Source organism: Ailuropoda melanoleuca, chromosome 4 (genome assembly GCF_002007445.2).
Source record: "Ailuropoda melanoleuca isolate Jingjing chromosome 4, ASM200744v2, whole genome shotgun sequence".
NCBI lineage: Eukaryota > Metazoa > Chordata > Mammalia > Carnivora > Ursidae > Ailuropoda > Ailuropoda melanoleuca.
The window spans coordinates 21180391-21197146 of NC_048221.1; the positions used below are offsets into that span (position 1 = coordinate 21180391).

Genomic DNA, 16756 nt, shown 5'->3' on the forward strand with positions numbered 1-16756 from the left:
GAAGGGATTTTCCAGATACAGGATCTTGCTTCAAATACAAGGCAGCACTAACGTCTATTATAAACTGTGGAGGTAAAAAAGTGCAAAAGAATGTATATGGTTTAATTTCTTTTGTTTTTACTTCTGAAAAGGTTGTAGAGCTTCGGGTCTGAAATCAAAGATACCTGGGTTCAATCCCCAGCTGTTAACTGGGGAAATGATGGTCTCCCTACTGAGTTCCCTCATCTGAAAAATGGGGACAGCTGTGGCAATTACCTCACAGAGCTGCTGTGAAAATGAAATTCTCAACATGATGTCTGGTGCCCAACAGGCATTCAATAAGTGGAAGTCGGCTGTTATCTGTTATCACTATATGAACACCATATAGTCTTAACAGCAATCGTGATAAAGCTGTTTGTATATGTTTTAGGGAACATCAAATATGTTGGGATATTAAAAATTCATCAAATCCTTCTCAGTATCATACTCCCCATAATGTAAAATAACACAGTATCACCTGATGGGTATCAAGACTGAGATATTATAGATCACCCCGTCATGCCCTGATGCAAGGGGTCGACACGGTTAGCATTTCAAATCCATTCAATGTAACTCAAAGTAGACAGTGAATTTTCATCTGGGACACACTTCTTCTCTGTCCAGGCCACTTAACTGGAGTAGGACGCATAGGTTCCCTCTCCCCCGGTGAACACTACGTTTATTCACTTCTGGCTCTCTGGCATCATAAAGGTCTACTGATGAGCACAAACATAATTCTTTCCCCCCCTAATTTCTAGAAGTTCTGGGAGGGGTGCCTAGGTGGCTCAGCCAGTTAAGAGTCCAACTCCTGATTTTGGCTTGGGTCATGGTGCCAGGGTCGTGGGCTCTCGGTCAGGTTCTGCGCTCAGTGGAGAGTCTGCTTAAGATTCTCTCTCTCTGGGGCGCCTGGGTGGCACAGCGGTTAAGCGTCTGCCTTCGGCTCAGGGCGTGATCCCGGCGTTGTGGGATCGAGCCCCATATCAGGCTCCTCTGCTATGAGCCTGCTCCTTCCTCTCCCACTCCCCCTGCGTGTGTTCCCTCTCTCGCTGGCTGTCTCTATCTCTGTCGAATAAATAAATAAAATCTTTAAAAAAAAAGATTCTCTCTCTCCCTCTGCCCCTTCCCCCACCTGAGTGTGTGTACTCTCTTGCAAATAAATAAATCTTAAAAAAAAAAGTTACAGTAAAATGTATGTACCAAAATTTAGCAGTGTAACCACATGGAAGTGTAGAACTCAGCAGCATTCAGGACACCCACCATGTTCTTTCCCTTACCCGGTAACCTCCATCTGACTTTCCGTTCCTATGAATCTGCCTACCCTAGGCACCTCGTGCAAGTGAGTCACATCATGCTTGTCCTTCTGTGACCGGCTTCCTTCGCCCAGCATCAGGTCCTGGAGGTTGATTGGTGCTGTAGCAGGTGTCAGAGTCTCCTTCCTTTTACAAACGCTGACTACAAACCACCATGCGCACACCCCACATCTTGTTTATCCCGAGGATCGACACTTGGGTTGTTCCCACCTTTTGGCTACTGCGCATAGTGCTGCTGTGAACGTTAGTGTAGAAGTATTTGTCTTCGTTTTCAGTTCTTCTGGGTACATACCCAGGAATACAACGGCTGCGCCATATGGTAATCCCGTGTTTAACTTTCTGAGGAACTGCCAGACCGTGTTCCAAAGCTGCGGCACCATTTCACATTCCCACCAGTGATGCAAGAGGGTTCTGGTGTCTCTACATTCTCACCAACACATTGACCATTTCTAGAGTTTATCTGAGAAGATGACTATTCAAGTCCTTTGCCCATTTTTGAGTTGGGTTAATTCTTTTTCATACATATGTTTAGGACAAAGTGGTCAAGATTGCTTGGCAAAAAAAGTACTTGAAAACTATGCTGTTATTCATTAATACAAATTATGTAGCTTTTTACCACCACATTCTGTTTCATATGGATGTACATATACACAAAAAATATTTAGATAGGCATACTCTGAAAAATACAGACCATACTGGGGCTATTTTGCAGAAACCTGTCTTTCCCAGGTAAGAATACAAATATTTTTATGTTATAGGAGAAGGATGGGGGCCCCTGAGTACCTCAGTTGGTAAAATGTCTGACTTTTGATTTTGGCTCATGTTGTGAACTTCGGGTAGTGAGATCCAGAGCCCCGAATCAGGTTCTGTGCTGAGTGTGGAGCCTGCCTGGGATTCTCCGTCTCCCTCTCCCCCTGCCCCTCATTCCCCCCATCCCCTCTCATGCGTGCGTGCGTGCTCTTTCTCCCTCAAAAAAAAAAAAAAAAAAAAAAAAAAAAAAAAAAAAAAAAAAAAAAAAAAAGAGTAAACAATAGGACATGGAGAAAATTCAACATGAAATATACCTTAGGCTTCAAAAAATGGCAATGATTCAGGTAGCGATTTTTACCTGTCCTGTGGAACACAAATTCACTTTCAAACAATTAAAATTACCTGCGTGTATACTTGGAATGTTTTTACACTTAAAAAAAGGTATTTCTAATGGTTTAAAATTGACTTCACATTAAAAAATGAATCCATATGGTAGAGCCCTGCACCCTGACTTCAAAAGCAGCAAAAAGTTTCCAGATTTCTCTATGGGGCCTCCATATAGCTTCTGCCAGGCCAGAAACATTCTCAGACTTTCTCTGGAATAGGATGTGTGGTAAGGCATTAGGGTTTCAGGGGAATCTCACATAAGAAGGGATAAATGAAGCTACGATGGCAAGCAGAGTAGCCAGACAGAACACTCACTGTGTGGGAGGCCCTGTGCGAAGCACGTCACACGTGTCACTCTACTATTTAGTGAGGGCCGTACTATTATCACTGCCATCTTGTAGGTGACACCCAAGTACAACAGAACCAGACTCAACCTAGTCCTAATGGTAAGTCCACGTTCTTAACCATTATGCCCCTGTACTGACATGTCAAGTATATTCTAGGTTACTTAATCAACTGGATGGTGATACTGACTTCTGGAAAACAGAGTACATCTATGGCTTGAACAACTGAGAGGCAGCTATAGGTCAAAATGTACCCACTTTTGGCTGAATCAGTCACGAGAGGGAAGTGAACAAAGCTTGCTTCTCCACACAAAAGCTTTATAGTCTGCATTTGAGAGGACCCTCTTTCCCTCTCTCCCTTCTCTGCCCACGACAAGAAAAACTGCCACATTGCTCTAGTAGTTGGCCTCCTTTATTCATGGATTCATCTCCCCCATCCATAGAAAAGGTGAATTTTATTCTTCCTTCATGTCTGAATTCTATGTTTTGCAATGCTTCACTTACATCAAGTGTTAGTCTGACCATTCGTCTTGTGAAATGGAAGTCAGGGAGCAACAGTACGTATGCTGTACCACAAAATTCTAGTATACTCTATCAGGCTTCACACTGCTCCTTCTTCACCCTACAGCTCTGGCCACTTAGAGAATTTCCTATTTCTGTCTGGATCTATGGTGTCCATCTCAGGTTTCCTACCTGGTCAGTGTACCGGCCACTTCAGAAGCTATGTATGCTGCTTCTTCTTTTCTTCTTTTTTTTTTTTTTGTAAGAATTTGTTTATTTGAGAGAGCATGAGCCGGGGAAGGGCAGAGGGAGAGGGAGAAGAAGACTCCCCACTGAGCAGGGAGCCCAACACGGGGCTGGATCCCAGGACCCTGAGATCATGACCTGAGCTGAAGGTAGACGCTTAAACAACTAAGCCACCCAGGCACCCCTATGTATTATTCTTAACCCCAGGAACCAAAAAAACAAAAACAAAAACAAAAAACAAACCCCATGTATATATACATATATATATATGTGTGTGTGTGTATATAAAACGTACTAGGGAAATAGTCCCAAGGGAATTTTAGCAAGTGAATTATGAAACTGAAATGGCATTTAATATGACGAAGACTGGACAGCAGTACTCGCTCCTGAGCACCAGATGGCAGTGTTGCCACACAAGTGTACTACTAGCAGTGTGCAGGGGCTGATTATGGATTTAAGCTAATTTTAGACAATCACACAGCTTCTGACAATATCCAGATCCCAATATTCTACAAAATTCTGTCACTGTGGCCTATAAAATGGACTTTAAGAAGGCTGTGCGAATGAAGGAGTAACAAACACCAGCACTCTGCTCGTTAGAGTGTCTCATTCTCTGTGTGCCCACTTCACTATGCGTCCACAGATCCATCACTGGCGCTTTTGCTGGAAGGCCAAGCATGCACAGCTCATCACACCCTTCATCTTTCAATGGACAGCGTTTCATGGCTCTTAAGGCATTCTTTGGAGTCCATTTCTCCACCCCCCATCTGTTATTAACTCGGCTTGAAAGCTTATTACACAAAGTCTTTAATGTATAATACAATGGAATCGGTGCATAAAAATAATTGTCTTTAAACTTAATGATTAAGATTTATTTTCCTTTTTGTAGCAGTTGCCCTATTTGTGACAAATGAACTCAGTTTTTATTGCTTTTAAGATGGTGGAAATTTTGTATCTCTTGATCTGGGTGGCAGTTACAATGTTTAAAAGTTAGGAAGTTACAAGGTTTACACTTGAGATTTGAATTTATTCACCATGTGTTAATTATACCCCAGTAAGAAAATGCTCAGATCCTAAAGCAGCTAGATGTTTACAAAATTACTCTGGGTCTCGGTTTTCACACACATACAATAATGATACTGATGCTACCTTCATCTCACGGTTCTATAACTTGTGTTACTGTGTGAAGAGCTATTTTCTGCACAATAAAAATGATGCTAACACCAGGTGCCAGGGAACTTAAGAAACACAGCGTAAGAGCATTTTGCCCATTTTCAATTGCCTGGAGATCTCCGCCCAGTTACCATTTCCTGCCTGCCTTTCTTTGCCCTGGCCCCGGCAACAGGTATTAATTACTCCACCCCATGCAATACTCGTTTCGCCCAGAAGAGTGTGGCCTGGCACCTGTCGCATCTCGAGAGGCGAGGCCGCTCTGCCACAGCGCTGAGGACGACTGAATACTGGGCACGGCACTGGGAGCTCTTTTGTTTGTCTTTTCAGAGAGCAGGCATCGATTCCCTGAACCTAGTTTTAACTGTAACATGGATTTGTAATAGGAAACCTCTTCTAGCCCAAGGTTTGTGTTCTAAATGGTTCTCTGGGCCTTGGGTCTGTTCCTTCACTTGGTTCTCACAGTTGCTCTGGGAGTTACACAGCACAAGAATCCTTAACCCCAGGATCCAGAAGGCAAAGGGGAAGTGACTCATGAATCAAAAAGGGGATGTGATTGGCCTACTGAACACTGGGGGCTGATACACCAGACAGGAAGGAACACAGGGATACTATTCCTTCTCTCCCTCAACATTTATTTTGTAAAAATTAGATTTTACATAGCACTACTTTTAATATACGTTTGCCCTTCAGGACTCTAAACACAAATACAGTGAAAATGGAGCATGGGAAGACAGTATACATAATCTGGCTTAAATTATCATCTAAATACTTAAAAACATTATGGATACATTGCTGATGGGAATGTTAACGGTACAGCCTGTCTGGAAAATTCTACGGCAGTTTCTTAATAAACTAAAACATGGAATTACCAAGTGACCCAACAGTTGCATGCCTGAGCGTTTATCCCAGAGAAATGGAAATCTGTGTACAAAAATCCGTGCACAAATGTTCACAGAAGCTTTACTTGCAATAGCTAAAAACTGAAAACAATCCAGATGTTCCTTCAACAGGCAAATGGTTAGAAATGGTTAAACAAATCTCAGTACTCCTACTTGACTGGGCGGCAAAATAAAAGAGAACCAAGAGAACATACTACTGATAAAATCAATAATTTCAATGACATCTCCAGGAATCATGCTGAGTGAAGAAAGACACTCCCAAAAGGTTATATATTACATAATCCCATTTATGTAACTTTCTTCAAACGACACTATAGAATGGGGGACAGATTAGCGGTTGCCAGCATTAGGGACCGGGAGGAGGGGAAAGGCAGGAAGGTGTGACAGGGGAGTCGGTGTGACAATACAAGGGCAACACGAAGGACCCTTGTGTTGATATAAGTCTTTGGCATCTTGACCCTGGGGATGGATACACAGAGCTATATAGGACATGAAATCGCACAGAGATATACACGCACATACACACAGACGTGAGTGTGAATACAACTGAGGAAATGTGAACCACATGGGTAGATTTAATCAATATCCTGGTTGTGATATTATATTTTATTTTGCAAGCTGTCATCAGCGGGGAAATGGGTAAAGGGTACGTGGGATCTTTCTGTATTATTTTTTGTAATTGCATGTTTATCTGTAATTATCTCAAAGTAAAAAAGATTAGTTAAAAAACTATGGGCTAATCAGGGAAATTCAAATCAAAACCACACTGAGATACCACCTTACGCCAGTTAGAATGGCAAAGATAGACAAGGCAAGAAACAACAATTGTTGGAGAGGATGTGGAGAAAGGGGATCCCTCCTACATTGTTGGTGGGAATGCAAGTTGGTACAGCCACTCTGGAAAACAGTGTGGAGGTCCCTTAAAAAGTTAAAAATTGAACTACCCTATGACCCAGCCATTGCACTACTGGGTGTTTACCCCAAAGATACAGACGTAGTAAAGAGAAGGGCCATATGCACCCCAATGTTCATAGCTGCATTGTCCACAATAGCCAAATCATGGAAGGAGCCGAGATGCCCTTCAACAGATGACTGGATTAAGAAGCTGTGGTCCATATATACAATGGAATATTACTCAGCTATCAGAAAGAACGAATTCTCAACATTTGCTGCAACATGGACGGCACTGGAGGAGATAATGCTAAGTGAAATAAGTCAAGCAGAGAAAGACAATTATCATATGATTTCTCTCATCTATGGAACATAAGAACTAGGATGATCGGTAGGGGAAGAAAGGGATAAAGAAAAGGGGGGTAATCAGAAGGGGGAATGAAACATGAGAGACTATGGACTATGAGAAACAAACTGAAGACTTCAGAGGGGAGGGGGTGGGGGAATGGGATAGACTGGTGATGGGTAGTAAGGAGGGCACGTATTGCATGGTGCACTGGGTGTTATACGCAACTAATGAAGCATCAAACTTTACATCGGAATCCGGGGATGTACTGTATGGTGATTAACATAATATAATAAAAAATAAAAAAACAAACAAACAAAAAAAAACTATGGGCTAGGGGCGCCTGGGTGGCACAGCAGTTAAGCATCTGCCTTCGGCTCAGGGCGTGATCCCGGCGTTATGGGATCGAGCCCCACGTCAGGCTCCTCTNCAGGCTCCTCTGCTAGGAGCCTGCTTCTTCCTCTCCCACTCCCCCTGCTTGTGTTCCCTCTCTCACTGGCTGTCTCTATCTCTGTCGAATAAATAATAAAATCTTAAAAAAAACAAAACAAAACAAAAAAAACTATGGGCTTTATACTTGGTATCTGTTCATTTATCAAGCCATCAGCTATAAAGAAAACGGATTCAGTCAACAAATATTTACAGATGAAGGTGCTGAGAATATGGCAATGAACAAGGCAGACAAAACTTAGGTGGGGAGGAGACACAGTGTGCCCAGTAAAAAAAAAAAATCACAAACCACGTTAGCTGGTGAAGCCGTAGGGTGAAAATAAAACAGAGCAGGACAGGGGTAAGGAAGGACTGTTACTTCAAACAGGGTGACCAGACAAGGCCTCACCTGTATGGAGGACACTTGAACCGTGAAAGAAGAAAGGGAGCAAACCGTATCTGGGAGCAAAGCATTTCATGCAAAGGGAACAAGTGCAAAGGCCTGCCCTGAGGCAGGGGTGGGTCTGGCACATTTTCGGAAAGGCCTTGAAACGGCAGGGAGGCTGGGGCCAAGTAAGCAAGGCAGTGAGAGAAAAGATGAGGCAGGGGTGGGGGGTGGGGGCCAGAGCAGGTCGGGCCTGGTGGACCATGGGCATGACCTCGGCTTTGATTCGAGTGAGCTGGGCACCACTGGAAAGTTTTAAGCAGAGGAAAGCTATATCTACCTTATGCTGAATCAGGGTTACTCTGGCTGTTGGGTGAAGAGGGAAGGGGGTGGCAAGGGCAAAAACTCTACAGCCAGCGCGGATGGCGGCTCCCGCAAAATCCGGATGGGAAGACAGAGCCAACAACAGGAGTGGACGTTAGCATTCGCTTTCTGTATGTATGCACCTTGACGGAGAAATGACAACTCTGTTATCCTTACAAAATACTATTCTGTGTTTTGTTACCCTGGACGAAGCCAGGGCTTTAGCTGTACAAACCTTATCTTGTGACCCCGATGGCGTCTCTTCTAGAGTCTCGGTGCTTCCCAGATTGGAGAGCTGAGTACTTGGCTGTAACCCAGGGCTGGAGATATTGGAGTCGCCCATCTGATTCTGAAATTAAAAGGAAAAGTAGATCATGTGAAAAGTTTGCTGACTATTATTTGCTTAGCAAAACATCATATGTACTACGCTATCAAAATTAACGTGTCCCTGGACTGAAGTTCGGGGCTTTTTAAAAAAGATCTGGTCTCTTGAGTGTTCTCAACTGTTTGTGGTGTCTGCCTGGACGCAGACAACGCTCACTCGATGCTGGATCAGACAGCCCAAACACAACTTCAGTTTCTAAAATTTATAATTCCACGTCCATCTAGTCCTCTTTTTTTTTTAGGTTTTTTTTCCTTTTTCTTTTTTTTTAGCAGCACAGTGTTAGGCACTCCAGTGTTAAAAGAATGACTAAGAGGCCTTTTTTCTATTCAAATGACTTAATCCTTATTTCAGAACATCTTTTACTCCCTGTTCTCCATTTACATAGAGGCGAAAGAGCCTGGGAAAGCTTATGAAATATCTTTTTAAAAACACCTACTACTGAAGTAGTAGGCAACTGTACACATCACACGGTGCCTGCGAGGGAAAGTGTGGCCACCGTTCAGTCACTACAGCACACAAGCACTACCCCCGTGCACTACCGATCATCCCCGTGACTCACTCGTTTTCCAACTGGCAGTCGGTACCTCTTAACCCCCCTCAACTATTTCACCTGCTTATGAAATATCTTATTCTCCACCTCTTTAGGCAACACCACCATCAACCTGTACTACACATTCTGGAGAATGCCTGGACTTAAACTGTATCAGAGACAAGCTCAAAATACTGTTCGCAACAAGTTCCTAGAACAGAAGGTATAAAATGTTCAGAAACATTTTTATTTTTATTTTTTTTTAAAAGATTTTATTTATTTATTCGACAGAGATAGAGACAGCCAGCGAGAGAGGGAACACAAGCAGGGGGAGTGGGAGAGGAAGAAGCAGGCTCATAGCAGAGGAGCCTGATGTGGGGCTCGATCCCATAACGCTGGGATCACACCCTGATGCCACCCAGGTGCCCCAGAAACATTTTTTAAATTGAGAGTTTGCACATAAAAATCCCAGCCTGTTATTTTCAGAGAGATGCTGGATACCTTGGCAACAACCGGCTGGAGCTGAGCTGCAAGTGGCCCTCTGATGCGGGGTCAGGCTCTGTCCACGTTGGGTCCACCCTGACTCACTGCACGCACTCCCTGGCCCATGAGGTTTTGGGGGCAGTTGAGCCTCCTATACTTAACTCAACATCAGCTACACGATGGGTTATGCTTTAAAAGGTCTCCAGAACTTCCGACATTTTGTTATACACGTGTAGGGCCATTCTTGGAAGGTTTCCTCTGAGTTTGTTTGCTGATGACCCACTAGTCTTTGTATGGATTGGGCGAAGTGGACAATCACAGACAAACTTTCCTGAGGGTAATTTTACAATATTTGGTAAAAACCTTAAAAATGTCAAAATCCTTTGATCTACGAATTCTATTTCAAGTAATTTATCTTAAGAGAAAATGCTGAACATGAAGACTTAGCTACAGGATATATTTCTGAGTTAAGAGAATTAGAAAAAAACAGCGAACTGTTTATGTAAGGCACAGAAGGAAAAATATACAGCTATTAATATGACTGTTCTTTTTCAAAGACTTTGCATTCTACCATAAGAAATCTCACAGGGACTCCCTGTGAGATGAACAGCTACTGTCATAAAGATATTGCTCTTTGGGGAAAAAAAACTGGTTACAGAAGAGTCAATAAAAGTGACTTTTAAAACCAGTTAATAAAACTGGTGTAGAGAGAAGTACCACACACACTGGGGTATATTTATACATAATTTTGGAAGGATGCATCATGAAGTATTATCAGTGATTATATCTAGGTGGTGGGATTATGTCTTTTTCTTCTAATCTTTAAATATAAAATACAAACAATCCCTACAACACTCGAGGATTACATCCTGCGGCTAGAAGCAGCCTAGCAAGGAGCAACTGAAAGGCAAGTTGGTTAAAACAAATGATAGGACTCAGGGAGAAAATGTTTCATACAGACAGTTCTTATTGCCAAGCAGTTTCTATTATAAATCCTTTACCCCAAAGTCTGGAATTTCATTCATTATATGACACCCAGTGGGTGGGGGAGATTTAGGATTGGGAGTACATCCCATTGCTGAGGTGTGGTTTGTACCCCTGCCCTGGTCTCTGTCAGTCTACTTTTCTACCTAAAGATAAACAGAGGAGCCATCTGGAACCACGCGGCAGCTGAGAGCACCCGTGCAAACACCGAGATAGGAGGTCATGGGTCACTGCTCAGCCCAGGTCCATTTGGTTAGATGACAGGCAAGTGCAGACAAGAAACAAAACTGTTCTTTCAGGAAGCTCCGCCTATGGACAGATAGTGTTCAAAAACAGAAAGAACACATTATAAAGTAAGGACCAAAGATTTTACTAAGTTCCCAAAGGTTTTTCGTTTCAGACATCGTTTTATTTATTCCACACCGTGGGAACATCTTCTTTACAGCAGTTACTTACTGTGCTCTCCATATTCTTACTTTCACAATGTATTAACTAGAAATCAGGTCAGATTTTCAGATTGCCTGCTTGTGTACAAAAACTAAGCTTCTGTTCCTGCTTTCACTTTGCAGCCACTCGCTACTCAGCCTGAGGAGTAAGCCAGGCCGCCTCCTGGAGCACCAGCTCTGGTGGACGACAGCCCCTACACTTTCTGTCCCGTGAGCACCACCATGACCCCATCATCACTACGCATGTGTGACAGAGCCCTGGGTTTATTAGTTACCTGTTATCAGAACACAGAAAGGCCTTTATAAAAACTGAACAAGGCATCTACGTACAATCCAGATCTCATTAAGGGTATGAGCAGATCTGGGGGAATATAAGGTGACCTAAAAGTACAAAAAATGATTCTTAAAATTTATTCTCATCCAGTTTCCTAAGAATCAATGAATCTCCTATAGAGATGGCTGCTTTTCCTATAATAATTTTCACCGATCCAGAAATTCCTCCTTATTCTCTGTGAGACACTGACGAATTTGGTATAACTTGAAACTTCTCACGGACTCTAGAAGTACGACTTCCTTTGGTGTCTAAATATGACTTCCTTAGTTAGAGGAAACTACCTTCTGGAGCACTGTGTCCAAAGTTTGTTTCCTGAACTCCAGATTCTTGAGATGCTAAGGGGAAATATGAGAAAAATGCTCCTGTGGTTAAATCAACCTGGGAATTATTACAGGATCAATCAGAGTCTTGAGCACTGCAAAGCTTTAAGAGGATGGGGGAGGAGGAGCCATGTAAACAATGTTTCCTTAACTCACTTGACCAACCGGAACCTCTCCTTAAGGATCACTTGCTAACTACGTAGAGGCTAGTGTTAGAGCAGAACCGTTCGGGAAACACATCGGAGAGTGCTTTTCATACCTTGTCCTTAAACTTTTGGGTGGTGTGAGGATTACACAAAAAATGAAAGAAAGTACTTAATCAAATATGAGTAAAGAGTAAGGTGACAATTACAATTCCACTGAGACAAAGTACAGCAGCGGGAACCTTCAGTCTTGCTCCCAGAAAGCGTGGGGCTCTGAAGTGCCCATGTCAAGTGAAAAGCCAGGACAGTTCCAAAGCCACATGGTTTGAAGACCACTGAAGAAATATCCACTAGTTGACTCACAGTAGACAGTTCCTAAATGTGTATTAAACAAATTAACAAATGCACTGCAACTTCCATTTCATTCAATCTCGGGGAGAAAATGTTATCATTTAACTTTTAAACTAATACACAAAAGAGAAAAAAAGAATTCTAGAAAAGCTTCACATGTGGGTAAAATCCAAATGCTGCTTATTAAAGGCTGTGACCCTACCACCAATTACAGACCATAAATATACCCTTTAGCATCAGCAGGTGCAAATGATCAGACTGCATACATTCCTAAGCCCTCACAGAGACTGCAGGGGTGAACAACAGGCAAGAAGCTTTTTCGCAACTACCTACTGCAGGCTAACCTCTGCACCCTGAAACCATTTTCTCCCACTGTAATTTTACAGGAACAGAAAAAGAGCATTCCCATTTTCATGCCAAGTCAAGGACTCTGAGATAAGCAAATTTCTTGCCCTGTCTTTCAGGGTAAAAACAGGAAGACACACTTCCTTTTTGGACTAATTATCCCTGCTGGCCTCAAGGTCACTTCCCGAGCGCATGAGTCTTCCACAGGCCTCTCCTCCCCTCACGGTCCTCCCAGTCGGCATCTTACCCTCTCATATTCGTCCTTGGCTCTGCTGAGCATCTCCAGGATGTCAATGGGCCTGTGGTCACTGCAGCCGTTAGCCTGGCTGGGACTCTGCTTGTCCCGAGCGGCTTGCTGGGATCGCCGTGTCTCCTCTTCTACAACACTAGTGGAAGAGAACCAGGTTTCAGAAAGACTTCTTTAGACAGTCTGACCCATGAACTCTCCTGGTGCTCGTCTTCTGCGGATACGGGAAGAATGTCGTAGGATACACTGTCCTCCCAATACAAATGCAAGGGCCTCGGTTACCTCATCCCGGGAATACGTGACTAACTGCTTCACCAGCTCATGCACAGTGATGCTGACTGACGTGTCTCACTGGTAGGACACAAGTACAGAATTCTTTTCTAGAGTTGGTGGCAGCAGATAAGTTTTTTAACTATATTATTTTTCATTCTCTTTTTCGAAGTATCTCAGACTCAGTCAAACTACCAGGTAAAGTACATTTTCAAATGCACATGGCCAGCAAGACAAAGGCAGGCTGCATAGCTGAGCAATCCAGCGTGCGCAGTTTGTACCAACGCAGACTAGTGGGGAGAGAGAGAGAGAACCTTCCTGAGGAGAGAGGCCTTAGATGGAATCTTAAAAGGTTTCCCTTATTCTCTCCTTAGAAATCGCTGAGAAGGTGGCTGAGGTCAGGGTGATTGTGGCAATGCTCTTTAATCTCATTGGTGCTTAGGCTAATTCTGCACTTCAAAATATGTAAAGAAAAGTTGAGGGTTAAGAATGCCACTGATGGGGTTGACGTCTTCTTTTTAAGATTCATTTAAGATTTTAATCCCAGCTGCAATGAATAGGCTTATCTGCCACAGGTTATTATGGGCACAGAACTAGCTTGGTAACCATATGACCTGAGAACCTTCTGGACAGTTATAAGGATAGGTAATAAAATAACTTAATAGCAAAAGGTTTGTTTGTTTGAATAACAGGAGTAGGACAAGAATAGGCTGCTCAGTGTCTGTTCACCGCTTTAAGACAGCCTGCCTAGGAGCTCCCATTAATGTCTATGAATAGTTCTTGTATCTGAAAACACTGGGTTAAACAACATTAAACAGACCCCACCCTTTTTTTTTTTTAAACAGCAGAATCATTCTGAGTTTTTAACATGCTAAAATGTATTATGATTCTCCAAGAAGGGTGGGCTTATAAATTTTCCCAAATTTATTTGACCATAGAATCTTTTCCCAAGGCGGGATTTGTTTGGGAAAATCCTGCTTTAAGATAATGTTGTCATTTCTCTATCTAGATTCTTACAGCTCTGAATAGGATGACTGATTTTTTTAAAAAAGATTTTATTTATTTATTTGACAGAGAGTGAGAGAGCACAAGCAGGGCAAACTACAGAAGGAGAGGGAGAAGCAGGCTCCCTGCTGAGCAGGAGCCTGATGCAGGGTTCAATCCAGGACCCTGGGATCATGACCTGACTGAAGGCAGATGCTTAACTGACTGAGCCACCCAGGTGCCCCTAGTTTTTTTTTTAAATTAAGATTTATTCATTCTAGAGAGAAAGTGGGGGGGGGGCAGAGGGAAAGAGGGAATCTCAAGCAGACTCCCTGCTGAGTGTGGAGCCCAACGCAGGGCTCACTACCAGGAGCCTGTGAGGTCATGATCTGAGCAGAAATCAAGAGTCAGACACTTAGCAGACTGAGCCACCCAGGCGCCCCTGGGATGATTATTTCTAAAATGAATGTACAATCATCAACTTTACAGTAGACTGAAAAAAGACTGGTATATGATATGAGGATCAGAACAATTAGAATCAATATTGTTTCTTTTATATCCATACTGGGAAAGAAAGATTGTATTGTCACAGCTGTGAGGCCTGTTGCAAAGAAAAAAAAACCCAGAGAAACATATCGGTTATTTCTTGACGGTGGGTCACAAGCAATTTCACTTTCCTTTTTTGCACTTTTCTTCATTTTCCACAATTAACAGGTGCTTCTTTAATAATCAGGAGAAAAAAAGAACGCGATTTCAAGTGATTTGTATTTACACTTAGTTACAGACTGCACCAGCCTGAATCCACCTTTACTGAGGACTCTGGTCATGCAGCCTCTTTGTCCTACCTCCTGCCATGCTGCCTGGCTTGCCCAGGCTGGTATTCCTCTCTCCCCTGACCTGGACTGGATCTGTGATTTTGATTCAAAAGAACATTTCTTTCCTTTCCTTTCTCTGTTTCCTTTCCTTCCTTTCCTCCTTTTTCTTTCTCTTCCTTCCCTTTCCTTTCCTTTCCTTTCCTTTCCTGCCTTCCTTCCTTCCTTCCTTCCTTCCTCCCTCCCTCCTTCCCTCCCTTCCTCGCTCTCTCTCTCTCTCTAAAGTAAGCTTTACATGGGGCCTGAACTCCTGGCCCCGAGATCAAGAGTTGCATGCTCTACTCACTGAGCCAGCCAGGCGCCCCCAAAGAGCAGAACATTTCTAGTAGTCACCACCGCTCAGCCGTGGAACAGGCCACCTTACAAAGCTCACCACTGCTGCAAGCAGAAGCTGTCCAGATGTCATGGAAGGGACAAGAATGATGCTTGGACTCTGTTAAGGCCTCTTCCAGTTCAAACTCCGTGAGGAACACCCTTAACTCTCGCCCTCCTCTCAAATATGCCCCAAGCCTATCTGTAAAATCAGGAATAAAGCTCACTTCCATGAATTCTCCAAATTTCATAGTCTATGTAGGCAACCATTTAAACAAGTGTTTATTGTTACGAAAAGTTTCTGGCAGAGTAGATTTCCTCTTTATCTCCAGAGAGTCAGCATTTCCCCAGTTTAGTGGATTTTCAACTTAGCCACTGATCAGAGAGGATTTCCAAATTCGGATATGGTACAGGTCTAGAAGTTTGCTTGCTCTCCCACATAGCTTCTCAGTTTTTATAAACATCTTTTGGAATAAATCAATTTCTTTAACTTGGAGCATTTTTATTATACTGCAGCTGTTGAAAGAGTGATATAACAGGATGGCCACTGACAGGCAGTTATTGGGATACACAATATGCCAGAAAGAATTTTACCTGGATTTCTGGTTAGCAGAGATGATAATCTGAATTATGTGGCAAATAGAGGCTGTACACAGGCAAAGTCAGAGCAAGGAAAGATAAAGTAGTCTTTTTTTATCTTTGGTGACCAGAACACCATTTATCACAAAGTTAATGTTAACATATAAGGTATTCTCTTCGGCCATAAATAGGCCAGACACTTAAAACTCATTATCAACAGTTTCGTGAGGGCACTCTCTAATCACTTCCAGTACCTCCCCTGTGTCTAGTGAAACCAGCTGGAAGCGTAAGCAAATGTGCTTTTGGGCATTTCTCATGAAAGAACCTGAAGGCTCTTCTTTTCCCTTCTGCTGTTTCTACTCCCTCACCCTATTTTTGGGTTCCATACATTATTTTCAGATAGGCCTTCAGTCTTCTGCCTCATTTACCATCTGAAGTAAGAGGGGCACCATTGGCCCTGATAGTTTAGAAAAAAAGCTCAAAATGGTTTCCTGTAAATAGCCATTAAAGCTAAAAGAGACAGATTTCTCACTTGGGGCCCAAAAGCTCTCATCTGCAGGAGACAAATCTATATATTAATATATTCTTTTTTTTTTTAAGATTATTTATTTATTTGACAGAAAGAGAGACAGCCAGCGAGAGAGGGAACACAAGCAGGGGGAGTGGGAGAGGAAGAAGCAGGCTCATAGCGGAGCTGGGATCCCAGGACCCTGGGATCATGCCCTGAGGCGAAGGCAGACGCTTAACGACCGAACCACCCAGGCGCCTCTATATATTAATACATTCTAAAGTTTAGGTAGTTAAGGAAAATATTCTAGATTTCAGGATAACCAAGAATCAGCAAATCTGTGTCATCTAAGTAGTTAGACGTAAAGTGCCTTTGCTGTAACTTTCAAAACTACAAAAAAGTAGTCCTCAAGTAAGCAAATGCCTTTGTAAGACAGTGGTTTTAATTAATTAATTTCCAGAGAAAAGGTGTTGTAAAAAGAAAGCGTGGTTCACGTTTTCAAGCCTGAGTGATCCAAGTTCATTTGGAACAATGTCTGCAGGGGTGTGTGCCCAGGGTAATGAACACAGCCTCCCCTCTGAGCTCACAGCCGAAGCAAACAAAGCAGGAGGCTGACCAACAT

The 16756-nt window shown here is 42.9% G+C and overlaps 1 protein-coding gene across 2 annotated transcripts in view; it reads right to left on the bottom strand.

Annotated features, from left to right (window-relative positions):
• Window positions 1–16756, bottom strand: part of DCP1A (decapping mRNA 1A) — a 57548-nt gene that overhangs the window by 10912 nt on the left and 29880 nt on the right. For both annotated transcript variants that reach the window (XM_002918986.4, XM_034658473.1), the window contains 2 exons: window positions 12610–12748; window positions 8278–8391 (listed from right to left, as the gene is read on the bottom strand). In XM_002918986.4, the coding sequence (XP_002919032.2) occupies window positions 8278–8391; window positions 12610–12748 (253 nt within the window). The remainder of the gene's footprint in view (window positions 1–8277; window positions 8392–12609; window positions 12749–16756) is intronic.